The sequence below is a fragment of the Parasteatoda tepidariorum genome, chromosome 6, assembly GCF_043381705.1.
Source record: "Parasteatoda tepidariorum isolate YZ-2023 chromosome 6, CAS_Ptep_4.0, whole genome shotgun sequence".
NCBI lineage: Eukaryota > Metazoa > Arthropoda > Arachnida > Araneae > Theridiidae > Parasteatoda > Parasteatoda tepidariorum.
Window position 1 is genome coordinate 2582098 of NC_092209.1, and position 27416 is coordinate 2609513.

The 27416-nt window shown below is 30.0% G+C and overlaps 1 protein-coding gene across 1 annotated transcript in view; it reads left to right on the forward strand.

Moving 5' to 3' along the window:
- Nucleotides 1-27416, forward strand: part of LOC107444496 (kinesin-like protein KIF12) — an 85089-nt gene that overhangs the window by 8384 nt on the left and 49289 nt on the right. The window contains exons 2-3 of the mRNA XM_071181909.1: nt 21858-21941; nt 24012-24090. Of these exons, the coding sequence (XP_071038010.1) occupies nt 21858-21941; nt 24012-24090 (163 nt within the window). The remainder of the gene's footprint in view (nt 1-21857; nt 21942-24011; nt 24091-27416) is intronic.

Here is a 27416-nt window from a genome sequence, read left to right on the forward strand (position 1 = left end):
ATAGATAGATAGATAGATAGATAGATATATATATAGATAGATAGATAGATAGATAGATAGTACATGGAAAATGAAACCCTAATTATCAGATTATTGTGTTACCTTTATTTTGAAGATAAAAATCTGAACCCGTTGAAAAAAGTTATGTTTATTAAAAAAAATACGTTTTTGTATCTGATTTCGTAACTTAAAATATCGTCTGCACTAACCAATTAACATATTTCAGGTTAGGTTTGCTATCCGTTAAGATTGAATCCTTTTGAGTGAAAATCCTATCATTAGACCAAGAGTTATTCAGAGCTCACAGTACATAAGATAAAATAATTATGAGAATCCTAATTGTTAAGTTTTAATCTTAATTTTAAAAAATAGTTTCCCATAATAGTAAACTTTCCCTAACTACTCGCTAAGAGATTTTTTTTTAACTAAACCATTTATGTATAATACTAATTCGCGACACGTCAACCTATGACAAAAAAATTATGTTTGGGTAATTCTTAGTAAATAAAAACCCTTTTTTCATTAGATAATTGTAACCTAATTTATTGACTGATTCAAAACGTCAACAAAACTAGCTACGATTTTTTTCGAATCGATTTTCTGAAAGTGTTTTAAATTTGAATAGCGTAATCATTTATTTTCCCGCGTATTAAAAGGTAAACAAACCTTAGAATTCAAATTACCCAAACGATTTGTGTGAATTGAGGAATATATTAATGACGTTTTAAACTCATTTTATGTTTTATCAGCGTGTTTTAGCAGGTTGCCAATTTTCCACAGAGAAATGAATACTTAAAATGTGAAACGCATTTTACTTTTTTCTGGAGCAAGGTCAAGAGAGAATATCGAATCAATAACCTTACGTGCAATGCCCACACAGACCCCTCCCTCTACTCCTGTGGTAACCACAGCTCTGTTGCCACGACAGTTATTTTAATTCTTTGAGAGTGACCGCTATGACGTAAAACACAAACTCTATCCACTCACATTATGATTCAGATCACTTCCATTAAAATGGAGTCATTAAATATATTCCAGAGTTTCCTAAGAAATCATTTCTTTTACTTCTGAGAAATATTATAATTCTAATGTATGTTGAGATTATATTGTTTTAAAGATTCATAAATACATCTCAATTTTAGAAAGAATAATTTATGGTGCAATCTTTTAAACATTAAAATTACCAATTTTCTTTTTACGTATACAATAAAATATTTTGAAAATTTTTAATTAAATTTTGTTTATCAAAAACAGTTGAAATAAGCAATTTTTTGGAGCTCTCGATGAAACATACTTAAATATGTATCTATATCAAAATTATTTAGTTATTATTTAAATATAAATAATTATTAAATAAAATTATATTTACAACTTGATCTCAGAAAATTTATCTTTTATTATGCATGCAGAACACAAACATTCTGCTTTACCTCCGCTTTTATTCACCTTCTTTATCAACTCTAACTTCCTCCCCCCCTCTCTTCTTTTTTCTTTCTCCTCTTTTTTTTCTTTCTCCTATTATTCGTTTCTGGCTTTTTTAATATATTTTTAAAAACTAAGAACAACTATAGCTTCGAAAACGCATATGCTACTATTTCGCTTGTTTTCTTAATCTCAGCATTTTAACTTAAAAAGATTTTAACCTGATCCATAAACCTGACTAAAATATAAATGAAAAAATCATTTATTTCAACTATACTCATATTTAAAATAACAATTATTGATTTAATTTCTAAAATGTTAGCGTTTTTTCTTTTCCCTTGTTTAAATATTGTTTGTGGCTTCTATCTTGTATGTTTTTACATAAAGGATGTGAACTACAATTCATTTGGAAAAGCATTATTAGGGTGGTATTTACAGAACACACCGTCTCACTCGTATGTAGAGTAAATGCATAACTAATTTAAACCAGCAGCATGTAAATACGGTTAAAAATACAGTTAACATTTTGATCTTCAATCCTCTGATGGTTGAGGAGAGAAGCATGGATGGACACTCTTCAGTTCTGGGGACTGAAATCAGTCTTGAGAAAAATCTATGGACTCATACATTTTATCAATTAAATTAAATTCTCTTTTTTTTTCATTAGAAATTTATATATTTTTTGTTTTAAAAAAATAGTACATTTTAATGAAAACATTATTATTTTTTTATAATTATTGCAAACTGATCTAGTAATGATGTGACAATGCAACGAAAGACGGGATTTTTATGTATCTTCCCATTCTCTCAGTCTCACTGAATCTTATTCTTAAAGTCTGGATTGATTTTATCGTTGAAAATCCGATTCGACGTTTGAGTTTACGACTGCCCATGTTCAGATCCGTAGCCCTGTCATTCTGAACCTAGTCCAGAAGACAAGGAAACTCCTGGATCAAGTATTGGGCGAAATTTTGCCTTCGTGGAAGACTTTTTGATGGAACTTACCCGAATGTGCGTTACACGGAACGAAAAACCTCCCAAGGTTATCCTGGCGGCATCAAGACTCTAACTCATGATTCGTCTACCGCTCAAAATATTTTACGTCATCACTGGGATCGGTGCGAGCCGGGTGCAGAATTCGAATCAACCAGCCATTAGCGGGATTCGAACCCGGTTCACCTCATTGGAAGGCGAGCGCACTATCGACTGAGCCACGACGGCTCAGTCTGGATTGAATGAACTTCTACATCTGCTTGTGTAAATAAAATTTGTATGATTGCTGGATCTAAATCTGATTTTCCCCCTTCCTATTGACATGCTGGCCAAAGTTACATAAAGATTATTTTTAAAAAAATTTTAGTGGTAGAACAATTTTTTAAAAAAATGGTGTAATGAAAAAAATCGAGATATAAATGGCTTCAGGAAAAAGTGAGTCGTTCAGTAATAGGTGTAAAAAGATGTACAAGGTCAGCTTTTTTTGCTTTATTTTCTAAAAAAAGAAAGCTTAAAATAAAGAGAAAAAAATATTTAAAAAAATAACCAAATGATTGATTTAATATGTAGCTATTATCAAAGAAAGATACATTTTGGTGACAGTGAGGTATAAACTTCTAAAAGTTCGGTAAACAATGCTGACAGTATTATTCAGTCAAAAAATAAGTTCAGTCCTAAAATTTCTTTGAAGTGGCATCCATGAGAAGGAAAATTCTTATTAAAAGCCTTAATTCTATCAATCATCATCTTTTCAGTTTGTTTTAGTTAATTCCATTAAACTCATTTTAAGTAAAAAAACTTCCATTCAACTCTTCAAACTACAATCATGCATTTTATAATTTATATTGATTTCATGGCATATTCATTTTACTATTTAAAAAAAGTATAACTGTACTTAAAACTGTATTAAAAGGGAAGTTCGATAACGATTAGAAAGTTTTTCTTGCCCTCATCGATTTTCTGGATTTTAACTACTTTTTCTCTTTTGTGCTTCTTAAGACTTACTTAAAAGAACAGAATATGCTTTTCTTTGCTTTATTCTTTCTTTCTTATTATTCTTTTTCTCTCAAGTCATTTTGACAGATGTTTCAATTCTCAATCAATACCACACTTCGTTGCCACTTTCATCCAAACAAATCTCTTTTTTTACTTATTCATTCTTTTCAATACATTTATCTTGTAATCGACTGCTATTAGTGTTTCCTTTCCTTTTTATCTCTAAAAAGACATTTTCCATAATGACTAACAATGTTCTGCAATTTAGGGGGAGTTTCGGACCCTATAAGATGACCTCATTTGATAGTTGATTGCCTGCACTTGGACGCTGGTCAGAAATAGAGTGTCATTTTCTTTTTTGAAGCCAACGAAGACATTATCCACGTTTGTGTCTTTAAGATGGCCTCTTCTTTGCTTTCGTGAATCGTGTGTATTTTAACAGTCGATTTGGTAACAAGATTTTTTAATCATTCGTTTGGAAATAAATGCTCTCCCATTGTGATCCATCATGCAGATTCTCCAAAAATTGAACCAGATTTGCAGAACTGCCTTAGGAATAGAGAATTCATCGAATCAGTAAGAATTTGGAATTAATTTTCACTACTCTCACAACAATGAAGTTTAAATTTAATTCGTATTGAAATTTGTAAAGTACGTTTATAATTCTGTCCTGCGACAGAGATTAACGTAAATTATTCCAAAAGTTTTCTATAAATACTTAGAAATAAAATATTTTTATCCAACCAAACGGGCCAATTTTGGGCTTTCATGATATTAACTGAGCTAATCTAACACCAAAAAATCAATTTTTGAATAGAGTCTAAATGTTTACAGAATAAAAATACGAGTTTAACTTGATAATATTCTTAACAAGTGGGAGCAATTTATAAGTTATATATTACTGTGTACTATTAGAAAAAGCAATGGAGTGTTTGGATGCATGTCCAATTAAGTGACGTATGGAATCGGGATATTATTGAAATATTATAAATTACTCTAAATTTAATTATTTATCATTAAAACAATTCTTCAAGTCTTAGTTATTTCAATTAGTCAAGTTATTTCCAATTTTTTTATAATATGCTTCGATAAAAAGAAGCCATTTTTCTTTCAAGTGAAATATAGACTCGTCCAAAAATGTTAAATGAGCAAAACCGATAGTTTCCCTCAAAAATTATTTGTTTAAAATAGCAAAGTGTCTTAAACTTAGATTAAAAAAAATAGATAGTGTATAAGATATTGCAGTGTTGATTCTATTTAAAAAGGATGGTGTATAGCAGTGGTGCGCAAACTAGGGGTCGCGACCCCTGTGGGGATCGCCAGAAGTTTTCTGGGGGTCGCCAAATTTTTATGAAATGCATTATCCCTGCATGCTGCATACCAAACAGTGTACATATAAAGAGTGAAGCGCCGTCACTCCCTGTTTAATTGCAATTTCATGCTGTCCACTCTTTCTGATGGTGCTGCAGCATTAACAGGTTCGAATAAAGGGCTCAGAGGCTTAATTCAGAAGGTGGCACCTCATATGGTATTTAATCACTGTATGATTCATCGGAAAGCTCTTGTTGCAAAAGATATGGATGAAGAGTTGCACAACGTATTACAAGACGCTGTTAGTTCAATTAACTACATTAAATGCAACAGCCGTCTCTTTTCAATACTTTGCAATGAGATGGGCTCAACGTATGAGAGATTTACTGTTACACACCGAAGTCAGATGGCTTTCACGTGGGAAAATACTACGACGGATATTTGATTTAAGAAATGAAGTGTACACGTTTTTAATCGAAAAGAAACATAGATTGGCAAGTTATTATATCAATGAAGTTTGGCTAGGGAAGCTGAGCTATTTAGTTGATATTTTCGAAAAACTTAACGACTTAAATTTGAGCTTGCAGAGTGAGAATTCAACTATCATAACTACAGCCAGTAAAATTCAAGCTTTTAAGAATAAGTTTAGTCTCTGGCAAACTGAACTGAATAAAAACAACACCAACATGTTCCCTTGCTTTAACGATTTTATCAAGGAAAATAATATAGATATATTTACATTTAAAAACATCATTTCCAATCACATTGAAAAGTTAAAGAAAAATTTTTCGAGAAGATTCGAGGATTTTCCTGAAAACGATCTTGGTTGGATTCGTGATCCATTTTCCTTTGACATATGCAGTTCAACGCTTCAAATTAGTGAGAAAGAGCAATTGATAGATCTGATTAGTGATTATACTCTTCGAAATCAATTTAAGACTCAGCCTTGCCAAACATTTTGGCTATCCGTGGAAAAACAATATCCCGTTTTATGCAAGAATGCCATCAGAGTGTTAATACAATTTGCATCAACGTATTTATGTGAAACTGGATTTAGCAAACTAGTTTCAATAAAAACTAAATACCGCTCGCGTTTAAACCCTGAAGATGATATGCGAATTGCAATTAGCAACATACATCCAAACTTCGATGAGATAATTAGAAACTTGCAGCCACATACATCTCATTAAAGGGCAATTTACTGATTTTTGTGTTAGACAAAAAGTATTTTCTTTAAATTATAAATAGTATACTATTTATAATTAATTTTATAAAATTAATATGAGTCAAATATGATGATGTTTTTATTCGATGAAACGAAAGAAATGCGCGAAATATACATCTTATTTGTGAACATTTATCTCTAGGGGTCGCCAAAAATTTTCTCTCTACTAAAGGGGTCGCAGTCGAAAAAAGTTTGCGCACCACTGGTGTATAGCATAAGGTGTAAATATTTATTACACAAATATCTATAGAATTTAGAATTAGCTGCTATTATGTTATTGTTTCCACCTTTTCCAGAAGAGCCCAACTATAAATAGAAGAACATTAAACTTACACGAATTTTAATTTTATCCGATAATAAATTAGTTCGTACAAATTAATCAGTTCGTACGAATTAATCAGTCTCATATAAATCAATTTTTTCCTAATAAATTTTAAAAGGTATTTTTAAAGATTAAAGGTATTTTTAAACTCGCATTTTTGCTAAACTGATGTTCGTTGAATTCACAACTCCTCATTCAATTTCATTTCAATTTTTTTATTCCACATATTTTGATTTTGTTATTTAATTAGGAAAATATCAGGAAGTTTGGGTAACTTTACCTTTCTTTTAAAAATATTTGTGAGACATTTTTTTAACTTTTATTATTACAATAATCATTATTTTAGAATACCATTAAAAAATTTAAGTGATCAATTAGCTAAAAATATAGTTTTTATGGAGTCTATACTATAGTTTTTATACTCTTTAATTTAAAAAAATATATTGCTGGATAGTTTATAAATAATTTAAATGATTGTTTTTGCATTGTATTGATGCCGTAGAAATAACTTTAGATGTAAAAAAACAAAAATGTATACGGCTTTTTACTAGTACATTACATTGAATATTTTATTATCGTTCGGACACAAATAAATTGGTAAGAAAAAAAAAAGAACTCTGAAACGCAAAAACTGCCAAATTTAAATTTACGTAAGTGCCATGATCCTATCTCAATGAAAACTATTATAATTTTATGTAAGAGTTGACTGTAACCGATGTAAGCATTTTTAAGCAAAAATGCATCTTTTGTGCAAAATCAAAGCTTTTTTTTCAACGAATAAGTATTTGAAACCCTCAAAAAACGAGGAAGGTGTCAAGCTTTGCAGTTTTGACCTTCATACAATTGTTTAGCTGTTATGGCTGTCTTCCTCAGAATCATTTCTACTAATGACTAAAGTAGGTGACTTTATTTTTTGATGCCAAATGTATAATCGCTTTTGGAAACCTGTCTATTACCCAGATTTTTACAAAATTTACTTTAATGCCTTGTTTTTAAATACGAAATTCATTAAAATAGAATAAATTGCATAGTTTTGCAGGATATTGCATTAGCATACTCTGCCTTTTATTGAACTTTTAGATATATTTTAGTAGTTTCATTCTGGTATTGAAAAAAGCATTTTACAGAATGAATTCCAACCAATATCTTAATATTTATTAAGAATAATCCGGTTGTTTTCCTCGCAAACTGCCTGTAAACAATTTCTCTGAAAAATATAATTAAAAAACAGTTTATTTAATTGTTATTTTACCATATTCAAGCAAAGCAGTCAAATAACCATAAATGAGATGGCAATCAAACTGTTAACTGTGAGAAAACCATTTATTAACTGCTTTCACCAAATACGGTTAAACAACCAGAATTTTATCTCATCAATTAAAACCACATAAGGCCACACAGTTCTTTGCTACTGCGTACACATTATAGCCAAGATGGTTAATCTGTCATTCTCATGACTGTAAGAACTAAGGTTCGAGCACCACTGTTGACACCACACTATTTCCTCCATTTATTTCAACACAAGAAGAGTTTTCAATGTCCTGCACTCTCCAATGCTCACTACCTAACGAAAAGCCTAGCTATCGAAAAGCCAGTAAAACTTACTTTCATGGGTTTGAAACCATGCTAGCGGTAAATGGCTGAAAAATCTCGTAGTTTTGTGTTCATGGTCTTATAATCATGCTAGTTGTAAATGGTTTCAAAACCGTAAAGGTAAAAAATGTTCTTGACCATAAACTTTACAGTTAATCAGATGGACAGACTGCTGCAAGTCATTTTACCATAATTTTAGAATGAAAATTCTAATAGTGTGTTTTTTAGCTTTTAAATGTTATAGATTTTCTGCAGCAAAGCAAAAAAAAAGTGAGAAAAATTTCTCAAAAAAGCACTTAATTTCAATAATTTTAGAACAAACTGTAATCTATAAAAACTCAGTGCAAAATTGATAAATAAATAGGGTCCTTTCAGCATTCCGAATTTAACTTTGTTGTTGCATTCCTACGGACGGTAGAGCGGCCCGTATCATATTTTTTTAATCTAATTAAACAGTTAATAAATCTCGAACTTATCATCGCATTTTAAATTTCGTTATACTATTGTACTCCCTGTACATTTTTCTTTTCTACGCACTTTTGCAATTTTCAGTTTCAAAATCAAACAGATTTTGGGAAGCTAAATACCCTTTCTTAAATTGAATACCCAAAAGAGCGTCGGTGAACCCTCACGGTTTTTTAATATAGAGATTATGTTGCAACATATTTCAATTCACTTATTCAGTTTACACCTGCGTAGTATCTTTTATTGTACTAAAATAAAGAATGTGTTTCATCATAATATTTATAAAATGAGTAGAAAAAATATATTACTAAGCATTTTTTTGTTACTATTATTATTTAAAAAAATCTTTTGTTGCTTTTCTGACTTGTATAATTTTGTAAACTATTTTAGAGACAAAAATTTTGAAGCGATCAAGGGGTAAATATTACCAATACAGGAGAGCATATATTTACTAAATTAAAATAATAGTTGCGTACTAAAGGTATGTTTTTTTTTGCTACTTAATTCAATTATCAAATTGATATACTATTTCCCATTACAGAATTACTATTAAAAGAAGAAGAAAAAAACATAACAGGCGTGGCTCTAGCCACGTGATTAGGTCATCGTTCGCAAACGCTTATCATAATACGTTGATTCTTTTTATTCCCTCGCTGATTATATCCCAACACTATCGTATTTTTGTTATTCGTAATATGAAACAAATTAGGGCAAACGCAAGAAGGAAAAAAAAAAGAGCTTCAGAGTAACGGAAACGCATTTAATTCCTTTTTGCAAAAATGCCATAGTTCAGGTACTGGTTAATTTTCTGCCTCGTAATGTTTTAGAATATTCATACACCGTAATACAGGGACGTGAGAAGGCTGATAAATAGTTAAGGGCGGACTAGTGTAAGCTGACATGTCGGCGTTTTTCGCAGGAATGCTAAGTTTTTCATTTGAGTTATGAGACCTATTCTTCTATTACCCTATCAGAACGTCGAGATATTTTTTATTTCTTTTTTGGTGACGTGTAAAGTACCATAGAAACGAATTGTCCGACCATAATTGCTCCAAAGTTCAAGGTTAATTATTATTTCTTTCAAAATTTATATCCATATCGTCAAAATTATATCGTAAATAACGTATCATCTTTACATTTTAAATAGTTTTAAATTTTCTTGAAAAATAGTTTACATTTGTTTTTAAATTTAAATTCACGAGCAAAGATTAAAGAACATGCATACCCTAATGAATTTGTTCAGATGATTTAGATTTAGCGAGTGAAATGTACAATTCCTTGACAATCATGTAACACGAGAGAAACGACGTGCAACAAAAAAAATATCTAACAAAGTCAATACATGAGTCATACAGACCTTTAATAGATGAAGTTTCTTCATCGTTAAAATCCTAATAAGTATTGAGATGAATAAAAATGAGATCGTAATGTTTCTTTGAGTTATAAATCAATTGCGAATTCAAAGTATGCTAAATAAAATGTACAAAATGAAAGATTTAACATATTGAATAACTTTCTATCTCATGATTGGATTATCACGTTCTTCGACTCTATCTTAATGGTTCAAAGACTTAAACATGTATATTCTATATAAATTAGTGCAGACGATATTTCAAGTTCTAAAAATCAACCGTAAAAATGTATTTTTTCTGAATGAGCGAACTTTTTTTTAAGAGATCTGGATTTTTAACCCTTAAAATGTGGCCGCCATCTGGAAAATACGGTCCCCATTGTTTGGTGAGGAGAGCGGTCAAAACTTTAAGCCTCTTAGTGTACATTTTTCAATTTTACTTTTTGCCTCTTTTGCTATAACTCGAGAATTTTTGTAGCTAATCAAAAATATTTTTTGTAATAATTTATAATTATTTAATTCAAGATTAGTCGAAAAAATTTAAATTGTTAGGCACTCAAATGTTTGACATCAACTTAAAATCGATCATTTCAAGCGACAAAACTCAAAATTTGAACGAAATTGGCAAAATAGTTTCTGAGTTATCTATTTTTAAAAATTCGTATATTTCGAAACTAAATTTCTATTTTTAATTTAAAAGTTGATTTCTATACTAAATATGCAAATTTTTAAAATGAGACTCAGAATCATATAACTCAGAAGCTATTAAACAATTTCGTTCAAATTTTGTACTTTGTCACATTAAATTGTTGACTTTAAGATTAGGTAAAAATTTTGCATGCCTAAATGCATAAATCGAAATTATTATAAACAAACTTAATTAGTAGTGATAATTAGGAGTGATTTTTTGATTGTTTAAGATTTACCATGTTTAAATTAGTATGAAAAAAACTTCCGTCAATAATTGTAATGTATTATTAAATATAATAATATATTACAAGTAATAATGCATTAAAAGGCATTGATTGAATATAATTGTATTATTATGCATTCATTGTATTATAGTGATTGTAATTAATGTAATTAATTATTATTTATTACTTAAGATTTCCGATTGTATTTATCAGTAATCTAATGGATTGGTAATTACATTTAACCTTTTTTGTTATTAATATGAATTTGAATTACAGTTTTTGATTAAAAAAAATGGTAATGAGACTTCGCAACATTCTCTTGACAGAAAAATCTTGAAAAGTCACAATTTGTATAGTGTAAATAAGATGATTTCATTTTATATGAACCCAACATCCTCCATATGTTTATATTTATTCGCACTATTATTAGATTTCTGTCAATCATCACACCATATTGTCCTCCTCTTTTGTGTTTGGCCGAAACTTCTAGATCACGCGACAAAACGTTCCATTTTTTTTCACGGGCAATCCTTCGAAGGCTAAATGTTAACACTGTATTGATATATTTTTTTTTAATACTTTCAGAATTTGCATTCAATAAATTTTGAGACACTAAGAAAAGAAAGACAATATCGGAGACAAAACTTGTTTTCTAAATCGAGAATTGCCGGTTAATTAAAATTGTCACTGCGGTGAAACAATTACCAAAAAATATTTTTAGTCCGATTAAAAAATATTTGCAGTGTCTTTAAATGGACCCTAAGATCTGTTTCGGGACTCAAATGTAAATTTTAAACTGTTTTTGAAAACATGTTTAAAAAACAAATTTTAATTTTCAAACTTAAAAACGTAGTGCTTTGATGTAAAGTACCAGATTGAAAATTATGTATGAAATGTAACGTTTAGTTCTGTCAGAATTCTGAAATGTCAGAATGTGAAATATAACATAATATATGAAATGCAACATTTAGTTTTCTCAGAATTATATATGAAATTTAATATTTAGTTTTCTCGGAACTATGTATGAAATGTAACACTTAGATCTCACAGAATTATGCATGAAATGTAATATTTAGTTCTCTTGGAATTATATATGAAATAAATGTAACATTTAGTTGTCTCTGATTACGCAAACCCTACATTAATAATCATACAAAATACGTTTTTCATTTATTAAACTTGACGTATTTAAACTTGAAAATAATTTTTTTTTAATATATATTTACACTTTCAATAAATTTACTTTTTGACACAAAGAAGTGAAACTTTAGGTCAGTTCTGGAAAAGCTAAATATTTTTCGATTTGGCAGAAAATTCATTTTTAAATCCTTGACCCTATGGACAACTTTTGAGCAAAGAGCGAATTGCACTCTTTCTCAACTTCCAGAGAACACGCTCTTTATCCTCTTAAGGATATTTAACTTGAATTTTAAGAACTATAAAAAAGAACGTATTACTATAGAAGAACTAGAAATAAGAACGTATTACTATAGAAGAACTAGAAATGAGAACTAGATATAAGAACTAGAATTTAACGTAAGACCGGCTTGATTTAACTAAAATTAGCAAGAAAATTTGAGGAAATTATTCTCCCTGAAGATATCATATAATTTGTTAAAAAAAATTGTAATATTTATTTTGATTGGTCATTTTCAAAGGATATGTTTTGCTATGGAAAAAAAAGTTAAAAAATGAGATTCCCTAGAATACGATTACGACAGACTCATAAGTATTATTTTTTTTATGATCTATGAAAAATTCTCGTCATATTTAATACTTTTTATAGTTTTTTTTCTGGTATAGGAAATAAATGTTTACACTTTTTTATTTATCGAATTAAAAAATGTAGTTTTAGAGTCTTTGAATGGAAGTCTTCATAAACGAGTGAGTTTAATTTCTGTAATTCATTTTAACCATAAATAATTCACTTCTTGTACTTTTATCAAGCAAATATGTGCAGTAATTTTAATGTAAATATTATTTGATTTGAAAGTTCATTTAGAACCAATCATTTTTAGAGGAAGACAATGACATCTGCTTGAAACATTGCTTCCTAGTCATTTTCTAAAAATATATACCGAAATAGGTTTTAATCGATTAAAGGACCCAATAAATTTCCGGAACTCGGTGAGAAATTCATAAAGAATACCAGTATGGGAAAATTGTAGTAAAAAAAAAGTACTGGTCAATTGTCCAGCCATGATAAGTGATGATTGTCGGACGTAGGTCAGTGATCCCGTCGGTCTTGCTTCTTGGAATGATATATCATCGGATATTATGAGTGAAAATATCACGTTATGGACAACTGTCCGCAAATTTGTAAAAAAAGAAAAAAATAACACAGTTCAACAGTTTTTCTCAAACCTTGGACAGGACGTTTTTTATAACTCATTAAATGGAAATCATGAGCAGATATGGACTTTTAAGTGTTATTCTGACACATAAATATCAGATTAAATTATCTTTATAGAATATGAAAAATTATGTAGAGATTTATGACTAAAAATATGAGAGACTGAATAGGGAGTCGATATTTCACAAATTTCGTTCTATTGAATTGATTTTCCGACGTTTCCAATTGTGTAAAAAACTATTCTCTATATCTTAGTTATTTTTTAGTTATTTCAGATAACTATGTTTCGCTATGAACTAATAGAATAGTTTTTCTTTTCTCTAGGTTTTTATTAACTATTTCCAGTTTTAATTATTTTTGTTTTTTTACCCTTCATTTAGATCTTATTTCAAACTAAGTATTTTTTTTACTACTGTATTTTTTCACTAACATATTTTTTTTCTACTATTATTTATGATTTATTTGAAGCCAAAATAATACATACTAAAAATGATGACTGTCGTTCGATATAACAACTCTCGTGCTCCAGGCGGACATTATAACGTAAAGTTGTTATATTATGAGTGCTAAAGAATGCCGCCAATACGAACTCGTAGTTAAAAAAAATACTTGACTCATTTTAAAAAAAGCAATGCTTTACTTTATAAGAATTTTAAAATAAAAACAAATTCTGTTTGATAGATTTATTGTACTCAAATGAAAATGACCCAGATTATGAATGCCCGACCACTCAAGGATAAAAATTTAGGAGGTTATATTCCTTCATTTAAAAAGGATTCAATGTGTGAGTTTTTACACTTTTCAAGAAATAACAAAGCAAAAAATAGTTTAAATAAATTAATACATTAATAGTTAAACAAATAGTTGAAAATAGTTTAAATAATTATTCAAATTCGAGGGGCTAAATTTTGGTGACTATATTGAAATAAATGGTTCTAAATGGATATTAAATATTCATTTTGTCTATGGAATAGAAAGCGGTATAATGGAAGAGTCGTTCTAAATAGAATAAGATTTCTTTTACTATTACTTGAAAAATTTTGCAGCCAATATAAATTGCCCGTTAAAAACTTTTTAATAGATTGACTCATTTTATATCGGATATTAAGTTTGGGAATTTGAGTTGGACGAATGTGTCTTCGATTAATTCATTTTAGGAGACAATAATGACAAACCTATACTTTTGTCTATCATATTCGAATATAAAAATACATGAATCGATAAGGGCTATACGTCACCCCCTTCCCTATTAGTTAAGGTATAAGGGAAAGTCCTGATGAACTCCCTCCCGTCAGGAGAGGAGGAGCAGGTTCATACCGGTCGAGAGGCCTAGCGATGCCCCCCCCCCCTGGCTATTTATTAAAAAAAATTTAAAACTTACACAATACAGCAACGTCTCTTTATTTTATAATTTGCAAGTTACAATGCGAAGTATCAGAGCAGTGATGGCTCAGGGGTTAGAGAGTTCGCCTTCCAATGTGGTAAACCGGATTCGAATGATACGGCTTGCACTGACCACAGTTGTAACGTAAAATATCCTCAGTGGTAGAAGCATCATGGGTTTGAGCCCCCTTGTAGTTAGGCGAACCCTGGAAGGTTTTCGTGGTTTTCCTCTCCATGTAACGCAAATGCGGATTAGTTTCATCCAAATATTCTCCACGAAGGCAAATTTCTCCCAACACTTGATCCACGAGTTCTCTTGTTTTCTGAATTGGGTTCAAAATGACAAGGCTATGGAGTTGAACATTAATAGTCATTAATAATCTTTGTTGAACAGCCGACACAATTTAGGGTTTAAGACCACGAATGTTCAATTTTGTAATTTTGAACTCAATCCAGAAGACAAAGGAACACCTGGGTAAAGTATTAGAGAAACGTGCCTTTGTGAAGGACTTTTGATTGGAACTAACCTGCATTTGCGTTACATGAAGAGGAAAACCACGAAGACCTCCCATGGTTATCCTGACTGCAAGGGGACTCTAAACCCATAATCCGTCTACCACTAAAGATATTTTACGTCAGCACTGTGGTCGGTGCGACTCGGATGGAGAATTCGTATCCACCAGCTATTGGTGGGATTCGAGCCCGATTCACTTCTTTGGAAAGCGATCGCTCTATCCCCTGAGCCACCGTTCTGGAAAATATGGCCTAATTGTTAAGGCAGGATAGCGGTCAAAATATTTACCCCTTTTACTTTAAGTTCACTTTTTTACGTATTTTGCGACATCCCGAAAACTTCTTAAAGTCATTAAGATTGAGTCATGAAATTCTGATTATTAGATCAAAATCTACTCAGGATATTCCGTTTTTTTTTCGCTTTATATAATTTATCTTAATAAAAAATTTTTACTCTTATTTAGCATAACTACAGTCTTGCAATTTGAAATGACGTTTAGAAATCAATTAAATATTACAGTAAACAAATACTTTTTTTTTCTCTTGTTTTATCGATTGCTTATGTAACTAGAGTATATTTTAAATTAAGTATTTCAATTCTAGCTGTAATGCACTAATAATTAAATTCAATTTCTACGCAAGCTTCGAATAATTCATTTGAATTACAAGCGCAATTACTTATGGAATAATAATCATGAAAACTAGCATTCTGCCACATAATTATTTTGTAGAAAATCATATTACATTCACCATTTAAAATCCACAATACCACAAAGCCCATCAATTTTTTTTCTTCATCAATGCAAAGGTAAATATTTTACCTACAGTATCTCTTCGTAAGTGAACAACCAAAACTATATATTTTTTTTTATTTGTTTATTCTGTACTACTATTGAAAGATCTCCTACATGTACAAACGAAGGGAATTATAGAAAGAAATTAAAACTGACAGAAGAAAATAAAAAAGTTTCAATTTTTTCGGTGTAAATTTTACATACACATTTTCTGCTTTAACTATTTTCATAAATTTTAACTTTTATTTTAACTACTTTTATTAATGGGGTCAACATACCTTTTAAACTTCAATTTTAAGAAAAATAGTTTGACATGCAGTGGAATACTTATTCAACCTTAACCTCAATTCAATATAAATAAACAATTTTAAATAAGTAAAAAAATTATAATTGCTTTTGAAATAACCCAATACTTTTAATTTTAATAGTAAAATAGGATAATGCTTGTGATTTAAATTCGTTTTTCTTAATATATTCTAATGTAAAAACGTTCCAACAGGCGAACTTTCTTATTTCATGGCAAATGTTTTGTCACAGTCTTTTTGGAAACACGCATTTCGAGCTTTGTCCAGTATTAAAAGATCACTAACGATATGATAACAGTTTTGTCGGAAAATGTTTTGGAGGTATGTTTTCAAGGTTCTTAAAAAAGCTAAGTAGACTAATATCGAACCCCCCCCCGCCCTCTACTCTTTAAAAACAATTTGAATATATATATATATATATTTNATCAAAGTAATAATAAAAGAAATGTATTTACGGCTTAAATATGATTCCTTTTTTTCTCCGTATTTTTATCGACACTAACATGTTTGTCTCTCGGCCTAGAAGTCAATTTAACATTTAACACGCACTACGAATAAAGTATTTTAATCGTAATCGATTGATTAATGTCTTCTTCTCATCGAGCATATGACGCACTAACAAAAGACAAAATGTGTTTACGACAGAGATGGAAGAGAACGATTGTTTTTCACGAAACCAGAGACCCTATGTTGTTTTATCGGATCCAGGGGTTTTCGGGCATTAAACCATAAAAAACAAAACACACTGACGTTAACAGATGAGGCCATTTAGCTCAAGTTTATGAACAATTCCATTTATGTAAACAGTGTGACTGAAGTTAATTAATGAAAAAATATCGTGACAAAACGAAGTGTTTGTTAAAGTTATAAATCTTGATGTGTTTGTATCCGATATCTTCAATCAATGTTTTTTTTTTTTTTGGTAATACGAAATAATTTACTGGCCTATAAAATCTCACGTTTATCTATAATTAAAAAGTGAAGAGTTTGTGTGTCTGTTTCTAAGTGCGTCTCACTTATAATTCTGGAACCGTTAATTCTCTAATTTTAGCACTCGATCCACATAATTTTCAACGAATGAATAGGAGGAAATTTAGGAGTACTTCAGGAGAGTCGTTAAAAATAAAAATTTCATTCATTAGTCGTTCACGTTTGCCATTGCTTTAACTGAAACTCTTGACGATTCTTATATTTTAGATATTTTAAAAATAAAATCAGTAGTATATGTAACTTATAACTCTATTTGATTGGGACGTGGTAGCCTAGTGGTTAGATAGTCAGATTTCGGTCCTGGAGGCCATGGTTCGATCCTCGACTCAACTGAGATCCACCTAGTACATGCGGTCGTTCGCTGAGCAGTACCAAGGGTACAGGAAATTTCCTTTCTCTTCAGACATCATGGAGGAAGTGACCTCACGAATGAGTGATGCTGCCACCTGGGTGGGGTTCTGAGCTAATGTGTACTTTCTCCTTGGTGTTGCTCTCTTATCCAGCAAAAGGCACACCTTTTTGACTTAATTTGTAAAAGCCGAATAGCTGACCAGCCTGGTTTATACAACTGTCATTAGAAACAACAATTATTTGGTCAAAAAAAAGCATGTTTATTGCCAGTATTTAGCAATTTTTAATTCGCTGTGTCAAATGTTAACGTGGTTGTTCAATGTTAACGTGGCAGCATAGGCGGGCAGCGTCTTCAAATTGTTATTTCTCAAGTTTTCTGAAACCATGTATTTATTTTGTTTACAACATGTTACTTTTAAAAACGTGTTTCTGTAAAACTAAAGAATTTAAAACGGGGAGGGCATCAAATAACAATAAATAAATAATCGGAATCATTTTAGCTTTATTAATCGTGTCAGCATATGTCTTTCAGTTGAACGCATGTGTTGTTCTTTGACGATTTATTCATTTTTTTTTTTCATTATTCACTCCTTTCAGAGAAGGGGTATTCAGCTAATTTAAGATAAAAGCGTTAATTACCTTTGATGCAATGATTGGTTTTCCTCCAGTAAATTGTAATTTAATTCACAAGCTTTCCATTTTTTCTAAAAACAATAAAAATCCCGTTTTTAAAACAATTTTTTTTTGGTTTAGTAAGAAAATTAAGCATTGTTTAAGTGGTCATTACAAACAAGAAAAATATTTTAAACCTTGAATCCGAATCTAATACGCGCAAAATTAACAAAATCGAATCTAGCTTCCTATATATTCAATAAATTTGATACAATTTTATCACTTAGGAATTTTAATATTATTATTATATTATTTTGCTATTACTAAGCTATTGTCTAGTTAAAAATACATTAGGATTTTTTCCTTTTGCGGATTGAAATAATCTTTTGAACAGTTTTATGGCACACAAATATTTTAAGTCTAGTGAATTCTATTTCATGATCAACATGTGAAGAAATAAAAATATCCTTCATTATGCAAAAAATGCTTAAAATTAAGATTTATAATTTTTATTTGAAAGTTAAGTTAAATTTTTTCAAAAAATTATTTCACTTTTTTCTAAGTCGCATTTTCTGCTATTATGCAAAGCTAGAGTCTCAAAACTATATACTAGTAAATAATTTCTAAATAAACTAATGAATTTGAATAAAATTTTAGAAGAGGAAATAATAAATTCCCCATTTCATTAAAAAAAATACTTTTGCATTGCCTGACATAAGTATTGCTTCAATATGCTTCTTCACTAACAAAATGAAAAAAAAAGATATCCTCATTTATTGAAGTGAAAAGAATGCTCTCAGTGTACAATTCGAATGAAATGTAAAGATTAGATTTCATTTTCCGTGCATGATGATCATTGCTTATTAATAAATGTGAGAATAAAACCAGGATGTACTTTGAAAGTTTTCCTAGCAAATTAACTTGACTTGGATATTAAACCGTGTCCTAGAAACACATAAATCAACACCAAGGAATGTTTTACAATTCGACGGTATTATAAATAAGTCTATTTTATGCTTTGAGCTCCCTCTGGTGGTGAGATCATCGATTTCTTAAGAATGTTTTTCAAGGGCAGAAGTGACGCCTCTCTGTAGTGAATGAGATCTCGCTATATTTGGAAAAATATATGTCAGAAATTACACAAAAAATGAGATGAAAGGGATAGTCACGCAATATCATTTTCCGGTTTCACATATGTGAACGAAAAATAGTGACTGAAAAGAGAAAATTGCACGATAACTTTTAATGGTATTTTCAATCCCCATTAGATTGTTCATAATTTTCCCGGTTAAAAACTATTATTAACTTATTAAAAATCATTCATTAGTTAATTAATTTCGTTCGAAAATTTACTAAATATATCAGAGACTCGTTTGGAAAGTTTTCCATTGAGTACTATACATTTCCGAAAAGCTTAAATGTTAAGATGCAAAAATTTTGAAATTTTTGACATTCTTTATTTAAAAAGAAAATAACATGAAATCCTTTTTATATGATGAAAAATTATATTTTAGCTCATATATATCGTGAGGGTTGATTAAGTTTGCTTTTTATCGTATTGTTATTCGATATACTATTTACTTAAGGATTTTTTCACGATTTTTGAAATTTTTAATGATTTACTTTAAAATATATTAGAGATCATATTATATGTATTTATAAACCGTCATAAAATCAAAGAATACAAAAAGAAGTCCATTATTCTTCGAATACGTAACTGAGGGAACTGCTGGGTGCTGTACGCTATAATAGAAAATCAACTTACAGTGTGAGCAACATACTCAAATTTAGCAGAGCGTCATTTGACTTAAAATCCAGCGCATGCACATTCTTATGCAAAGTGACAATCAGGAGATAGTACGTCACGTGTGAACTGGTTGTTGGACAACTCTACAATGCATGGTTGGGTACGCTGCTTCCAACCAATGGCTATTTTATTCTTTCTTCCTATGTCAAAAAATGTTGTTAGCAGATTTATTCAGCATGGATGATATAAATTTATTCTCAAAGAAATACATTAATTAGTAGAATAGTACTGTTTGGAAGTAGTGTAAAAATGAAATTGAACTTTCTTCTTCACCCCATCGCTTCCCCAACTCCAGTAGTGGTTAGGAGGAGAGGAGGGTGCAAACCCGTTTCAAGTACTTCGGCTGTTATGACCCTAAATGTTATTTTTTCCGTTAAACACAGGGACCGCAACTAACCATGGGGGACTGGTTTACATTATGTGAATGGAAGCTAGACTTCTTCCCCTATTCTTTGATAAAATCCTGATGAGACCAAAGCTATAGATTCACGGGTACCTCCTTGTCTCGAAAACAAAGACGGTCCATATAAAATGTAAATGTATAAGTATTATACCATTGGTCTCGAAATGGTAAAGAAGTGATTTATTAATTTTTTTATAATTTTCCACGTGACTCCTTCCAGAACCTTATATTGAAAAAAGTCTGTAGTTCTTTTATGTGATAGAAAATATATGTACATCGGATGTTCCATATTGAATACTGAATACCTTTAATACATATGTACACGTGTGTGTGCGTGCGTGCTCTTTCTCACTCTCTCTCTCTCTCTCTCTCTCTCTCTGCCGAAATCAAGAGAATGTCGACTTTCACCGGTGAATGTCAACAATCACATAGTCGTTTTGGTGAATGCCCGAAATATTTGTTATGTCCAATTTGATATTCATTTAATCGTTGATTATTATATTTATTCGATATTTTAATATCTGGTGATGATAGATAGGTAGAAACATCAGTGTTCGGAGTACTGGTTAAATGCATACTGGGCAGTGGCATTGGAGCTTAAAAAAACATTGATGTAGGGCATACCGGGAAATGGCACTTAACTAGACCTAGTATGTATTTATTTCGGACTTTTACCAAAGCGACTATGTGATTCTCAACATTCACCGGTGGAAGTCACCGATTTCGGCCATTCACAGTAACACCCACCCACCTACACACAGATAAAAATATATGAATCCTTTTAAGAGAATGAAATCAATGCACAGTGTTTACTAATTAATATTTAAATTAGAGAGCAGAATAAAGAACCTTATCAGACACGGAGCATGGTCAATCATTAACGAAGTCAGGAGAAAAGCAAAAGGACGATTAAAATAATCAAACAGCTGTTCAGGAGGCTGATATGCTTTCGTCTTTTGCTAAAAGCTTATTTTCAATTTCATCCTTTAGCGCAGTGTTCCCCAACCTTTTTATCACTGCGGACCTGTCAACGTTTGATAATTTTACCACGGCCCACTGAGGGGGGGGGGCATTGATTGTTTATNAAATTCTCTTTCTCCCCCAAAAGTAATTTAAAATTTTAAGTCTAGAAATAATGAGTTCAGGAAAACCTAGAATAAGCCATAAATTTTCTAAAACTAAAAAGAAATTTCAAAAATACCAAAATTAAAAATTTATATAATATGAGTAGATAACTCAGAATTGCGCATGGGGGAAATTCTGTAGGAATAATTTATTTGTATTTTAATACTATGAAATTTTTCTGAGCAATTGAAGCCTCATAGTTTACTCTAGGTTTGCCTAAACTCACTTTTTTCTATTCTTTAAATTTTAAATGAGTTATAAGGTGAAACAGAATTTACCATGAAAATTTTCTCCCGCGATATAACTGCTTCTTAAATAAAAAGTGGTTGAGATGGTACGAGTGCTTCATTTTTTCTCGCCAACCTTAATAATGTTTCGCTACATTCTGATTAATTTTTCATTCGGCTTTCTCAATTAAATATTGGTTAACCAACAATAATGAGCAGCGATTATTTACTTTATTTTCTGACAAAGACTCTATAAATATCTATAAAGGTTTAAAAAAATAATAGTTCAATAACGTGTTTAGAGGCTTTGTGCATACTATTATGAGTGAGTTATTATTTTAATTGTAGTATATAAGTCTTTTAGAGCATGTTGTATGAATTTTGTATATTTTAATTTTTCAGGCCCAGTTCGGCCGCCTCAGAGGACTCTGTGATGTCTCTGGGCTCGGACGATGGCAACTTCGACAACATCAATGTCGTCGTCAGGTCAGTTCACTTTTTTTTTTCACCTATAGTACTGTCTACACACAGTATTTAAATTAAATTACAGTCAAATGTTCTTTTATATGTCTCACCCTTAGCATAACTACTATAATACAATTTATCTCAAATTTGAAAATCGAGTTAATTAATTCGCAATTTCGATGTTCATAAATGATAAGTATAAGCCTTATGCCTAAACGAGAGTGAAAAAAACTTCACAAAAGTGTAAGGCATAAAGGAATGCTATATTCTAAGTAATGCTATAAATACTAAAAAGAACCAAACATAAGAATGCAACGTTTTTCTTTTTTTAAAAAAGAGCCAAAAGTAAACTAAATTGTCAAAATATTTAAATTACTAAATAAGCATAATTTAAGAGTTTCTGAAAAATCTTCTGAAGACTAGAGGAAATTTTAAAGTGGTTTAAATAGTTATATCTAAGCTTTAAAAGAGCTATTAATCGTATTTAAATTATCAAATCTAATCATGATCATCGTACAGAAGGTAATAGAGTGATTCTAAAATTGGTACCTTTGAAAAATTGAAAGCATTAATTCTACAGAAAAAGTAAAATTTATTATCTAGTTGCAAGGAAATTTTGATGTATTTTTACAAGCTAATAATTTTTTGTTTTACAAATTTTCTCCTAAAAAGTAACAAAAAATGTTAAATCGTTAAAAAAAAAGTTTGAACTTGGCTCGATATTTTCTTAAGATATTATATTTCAAAGAGTAAAGCTTTACATAATAATAAGAACTTACTTAGTGGCAGAAAAATACTGCCATAAATTGCTTCCTCTTTAAAAACAATGAAGGATTATTGATGATGAAAAGTATAATTATAAATTATTCCCAGAAATCTGAAAAAAAATATTCTAATTTTAAAATTATCTGGAACAGTTATAATGTTTTGATATTCTAAACTACTCTAAATATTTTTTATCTTTTTCCAACGAAAGTAAACACTTTTTTATAGTATTTCTGTCATACTTAGAGAATTTTCTTATTGTTTTCTCTTGCGGATAATAGAAAATTAAACTAACTAATATTAGACTTAAAATTACTAGAACTAAAATTACTATCGCTAAATATTTACTGGTTTACTCTTTCTTTACTTCAAAATGCTTGTTATTAAATGAAAGGTACGACAAGGGTCTAACTCAACCCTTAACGGCCGGGAAGTAGTCCAAAATTAATTACCACCATGTATATTTATAAAATTTAGTTATAATTATATATTTAGTTATAATTATATATTTAATTATAAATACGTATTTAATTATAAATATATATTTAATTATACTTAAATAAATTACTAATATGAGGACAGTAAGAGAAAAAATGCACTAAAAGGATTTTTGCCGCCTTTACGTGGCGCAAGACTGCTTTATACCGTAACTAAACTATTTACAGCGAGTAAGTTATTTCATGAAATATTTCTAACGATTTTATACCGCCAACCAAATTTAAAAAGGCAACATGAAAAAAATGAACTCAAATGAAACATTTACCAGCCTAAATAAGTTGATACTCGAGAGAACAAAACATTAGTCGTCCAGATACACCGAGACCGAATTGTTAAAAAAACATGGCGTCGTAATCAAATATCGTTCAGTTTACAGTCACCGGTGTCTTTTACCAAATTTTGATTTTCAGTCAGTTGCACCGAGGAAGTATTTCTTGATCATACTTCACAATTTATAGTGTAACTAAAATAAGGTGATCTTTCATTTAACCCAAACTTTGGGATAATAAGCACTAATTACTGATTAAAGATTCACCGAAATTTTTAACTTTACTCATAGACGTCCGCTAACGACATCGATCTTATATTATTCCTCAAAAGCACTTCTTTTAATAATTTCAAAATATATCACATTACACTAAAAAAAATATTTTTATTTAAAACATTTAATACGTTATTTGGAACACTGAAGATAATTTCACTTTCTAGAAACATAGAAAAAAAAATTAAAATTTCAGAATTAGACCAACACTGCCTGTTATTTAGTGAATGATCCTGTTCTAAATAAAAATAATTACCCAAACCAAAATATTTGTGTATTTTTTTCAGAGTGCGGCCACTCACTCATCAAGAAGAAGGAAAGAAAGATATTCAAGTCGTACAATTCCCAGCGGAAGGACAAATCTCTGTAAATATTCTTTCCTACAGTATTTCCAGTAAAGATTCTCTCTTTATCTGTTTAGTAAAATAATCCCATTAATTAGTTAGAACAAATTTATTTGCTTTAAATCCATATTATTTCAAAAATGTAATGAGATAATTTACAAGAAACTCCTAAAGATATATATAAATATATTAGAACATATACATTGAAATTATTCACATATTTCTGAAAAAACTCTTTGCTCAATAAATTTTGTTTTGGAATTTATTAACTAAAAAATGATAATTTATAAATAATTTATGNTGGATATTTATAAACTAATATATAATATATTAGAACATATACATTGAAATTATTCACATATTTCTGAAAAAACTCTTTGCTCAATAAATTTTGTTTTGGAATTTATTAACTAAAAAATGATAATTTATAAATAATTTATGTATTAATCTCGATTTTTCAATATTTTGTAAGACTTTTTTTACAATAGTTTGGTTAAACACAGCCTTAAAAATATCTAAATGTGATTCATTAATTAAGCTTGTGATAATTGTCATAATATTCATTCAAGTAATATTATCGGTTTCATATCTAAATGATTTCTCTTAAGATCTTAAAATTCTTTTTCGAATGCTCCGTCGTTATTATTAAGTGATGTTTTTTTTTAATAATATGCTATTTTTTATAACTGCTGCGAGTTTGAAACAGTTACTCAGGACTGATAGATCAAGCTTAGCCTGCCTATCTAACGCCAGCACTGTCTACGCTTAATTTGAAAATGGCGCCAAACAACAAATTGGCGATTATTAAACAAGTTTACTAACTTTTAAAATGTTTAAGTTACTTGTCTGTTCTAAAGCCCAGATAAGTCTTCACTGCAAGGTTATGTGTATGTAGTTTAAAATCATCGCATTGCTTCAAGTGCATTTAAACTATAGCATTTTAATTTTTCTTAGCGATCGATTTTCGGGAAACAGCTTTAACTAAACGTAGTAAAGGAGACGTAATTTTAACTCCAGCAAATATCAAAAGTACTTCTCCCACTGAAAGTAATACTTGGTTCTCCACAGTCCGGAGTATTACTTCGAGTGGGAGAGAGAAATTTATTTGCGTCATTAAAATTGTGTATAAAAACATTTAGGGGGCAAAAACAAATTTTAAACAATATTTTATTTTTAAGTTGAGAAAACGCTGAAAACAGCTCTTAAACAAAAGCAACTTTTTACCATCACTTGCTGAAAGGTAGATATTGGCGTCGTATATGGCGGTGGAAAATTGCAGCTTTAATTAAACAACCTATACCTTTATAGAAACAGGCAGCATTACTTTCACGAATTAAGAGGCCTCTGTTTTTCCCTCCAAAATTAACCATTAAGCATGGTCTTTCGAAGATTTTTCACAAGAAAATAAAAAAAATCCCATTTAATTTTGAACTATATATGCAGAGCTGTGGCGACACAGAGGATAGAGCGTTCGCCTTCAAATGAGTTGAATCGGGTTCCATTCGGAAAGATTTCCGCACCCGGCTCGTATCGAACTCAGTGCTGACTTAAAATATTCTCAGTGGTAGACGGATCATGGGTTAGAGTGTCTTTGCCGCTAAACTAACCTTGGAAGGTTTTGTGGTTTTTCTCTCCATGTAACGCAAATGCGGTTGCGATAACGGAAATTAGTTGCATCAAAAAGTCCTCCACGAAAGCAAATTTCTCCCGATACTTGATCCAGGATTTCCATTGTCTTCTGGATTGGGGTTCAAAAAGGAAGTTGAGCATGGGTAATCGTAGACCCAAACATTGGGTCGGCTGTTCAACGACGATTATAAAATAAAACTATATATGCAGTGAAGAATTATCTGGATTTTATTAGAACGGACAAATAACTAAAATATTATAAAATTAATTGCACTGTTTTAAAAAAAACCGCTATTTTGGAGTCATTTTTTCATCTAGAGGAAAATTATTAAATAGAATGATTCATTTTCATTTTTTTTGCAAATTTTTATGAGCCCAGATACTGCAAGCATTAGAGAAAGTATATGAATATTAAAAAATTAACCCGCAAACGCTTTTAATTTTCTCAAAACTGTGGCTTTTCTCCATATTGACGTTTTACGCCATTTTCAGAATAAATATAGAGGGAGCTGGCAAAATATAGGCTAAACTTGACCCTAACAGTCATGAATAACTGCTGCAAGTTATGAAAACTTTTATGAACTGTTGAAAAGGTTATGAACTGTTGCAAGTTGTTGAAAATAGCATATTATTCGGAAAAAAGCATCATTTCATGTGAGCACAGAACCTTCAAAAAATAACCTTAAAGAAGTGTAAACCACAAAGGTGTTTCTAAGTATGCTATTTTTAATTATTAATTAGTTTTCACAACTATATTGTTGTTTAGATATTTAATATAGTCAGCGGTATCTTTGAAAAGCGTGCAAAAAGATAGATTGTTACACAATTAGAAGAGTTTTTTTTAACAATTTTAATAGATTTTTTCTTTCAAAATTTAACAATGCAATTTTACCATCTGCATTCTTTTGTTGTATACTGTTGTCTGTTTGTAGACTTTGTTTTTACGTAATTTACATACAAAGAACTTTACATATACATTCAAATCAGTTTTCAGAAGTCAACACAATAATAAAAGTAAATTAAACTAAAAAAAATTAACTACGAACATACAACTTTAAAGTATTAAATTACCAATCCATGACGACAAAAAAGCATAATTTTATTCCTTTAATAACTTGAGAAAGGAATTCTATAAGTTATCAAGCAATTTTTTCTTAATTTAATTAAACAACATCTCTTTTTCAAACGTATTGTGCAATCAAATTATACTCCAGTATAAAATTCTGCTATAAATCAAGAAAACGAAATTTAAAAAGGCAACCTAAAATTCAAGATTTCAAGTTAGAGACACCTGTTTTAGTCCTTGTCTTAAAATCCATCCATTGGAGGGTAAGTGACTGTACCATACATGGGAAAGTTACTTTCTAAAATTAACTAGCAAAAGTACAAGTACTATAAGAAAAAGTAACGAATAAAAAGAAAAAAGTTTTTATTTCACGAAGTAACGAGTTAGAAGTACGAGTACAAAACAAAAAAAAGTAGAGATTTTAAAGTACATTTCGTGAAAATCGAAAATTCAAAGTAATCGTAAATCTCATTAAAAAATGTAAGAAAAATTTATTTGAAATGCCTTAAATTTTACTTTAAGGGTATAAAACTTTAAAATGAAGGAAAATGTTACAAAATTCTATTGAAATAGTGAAAGTTGAAAGAAACCAAACGTGAAATCAAATTCGATGTTTGCGTATAAAAAGGAATTTTAAATGATGCTCATTTTAA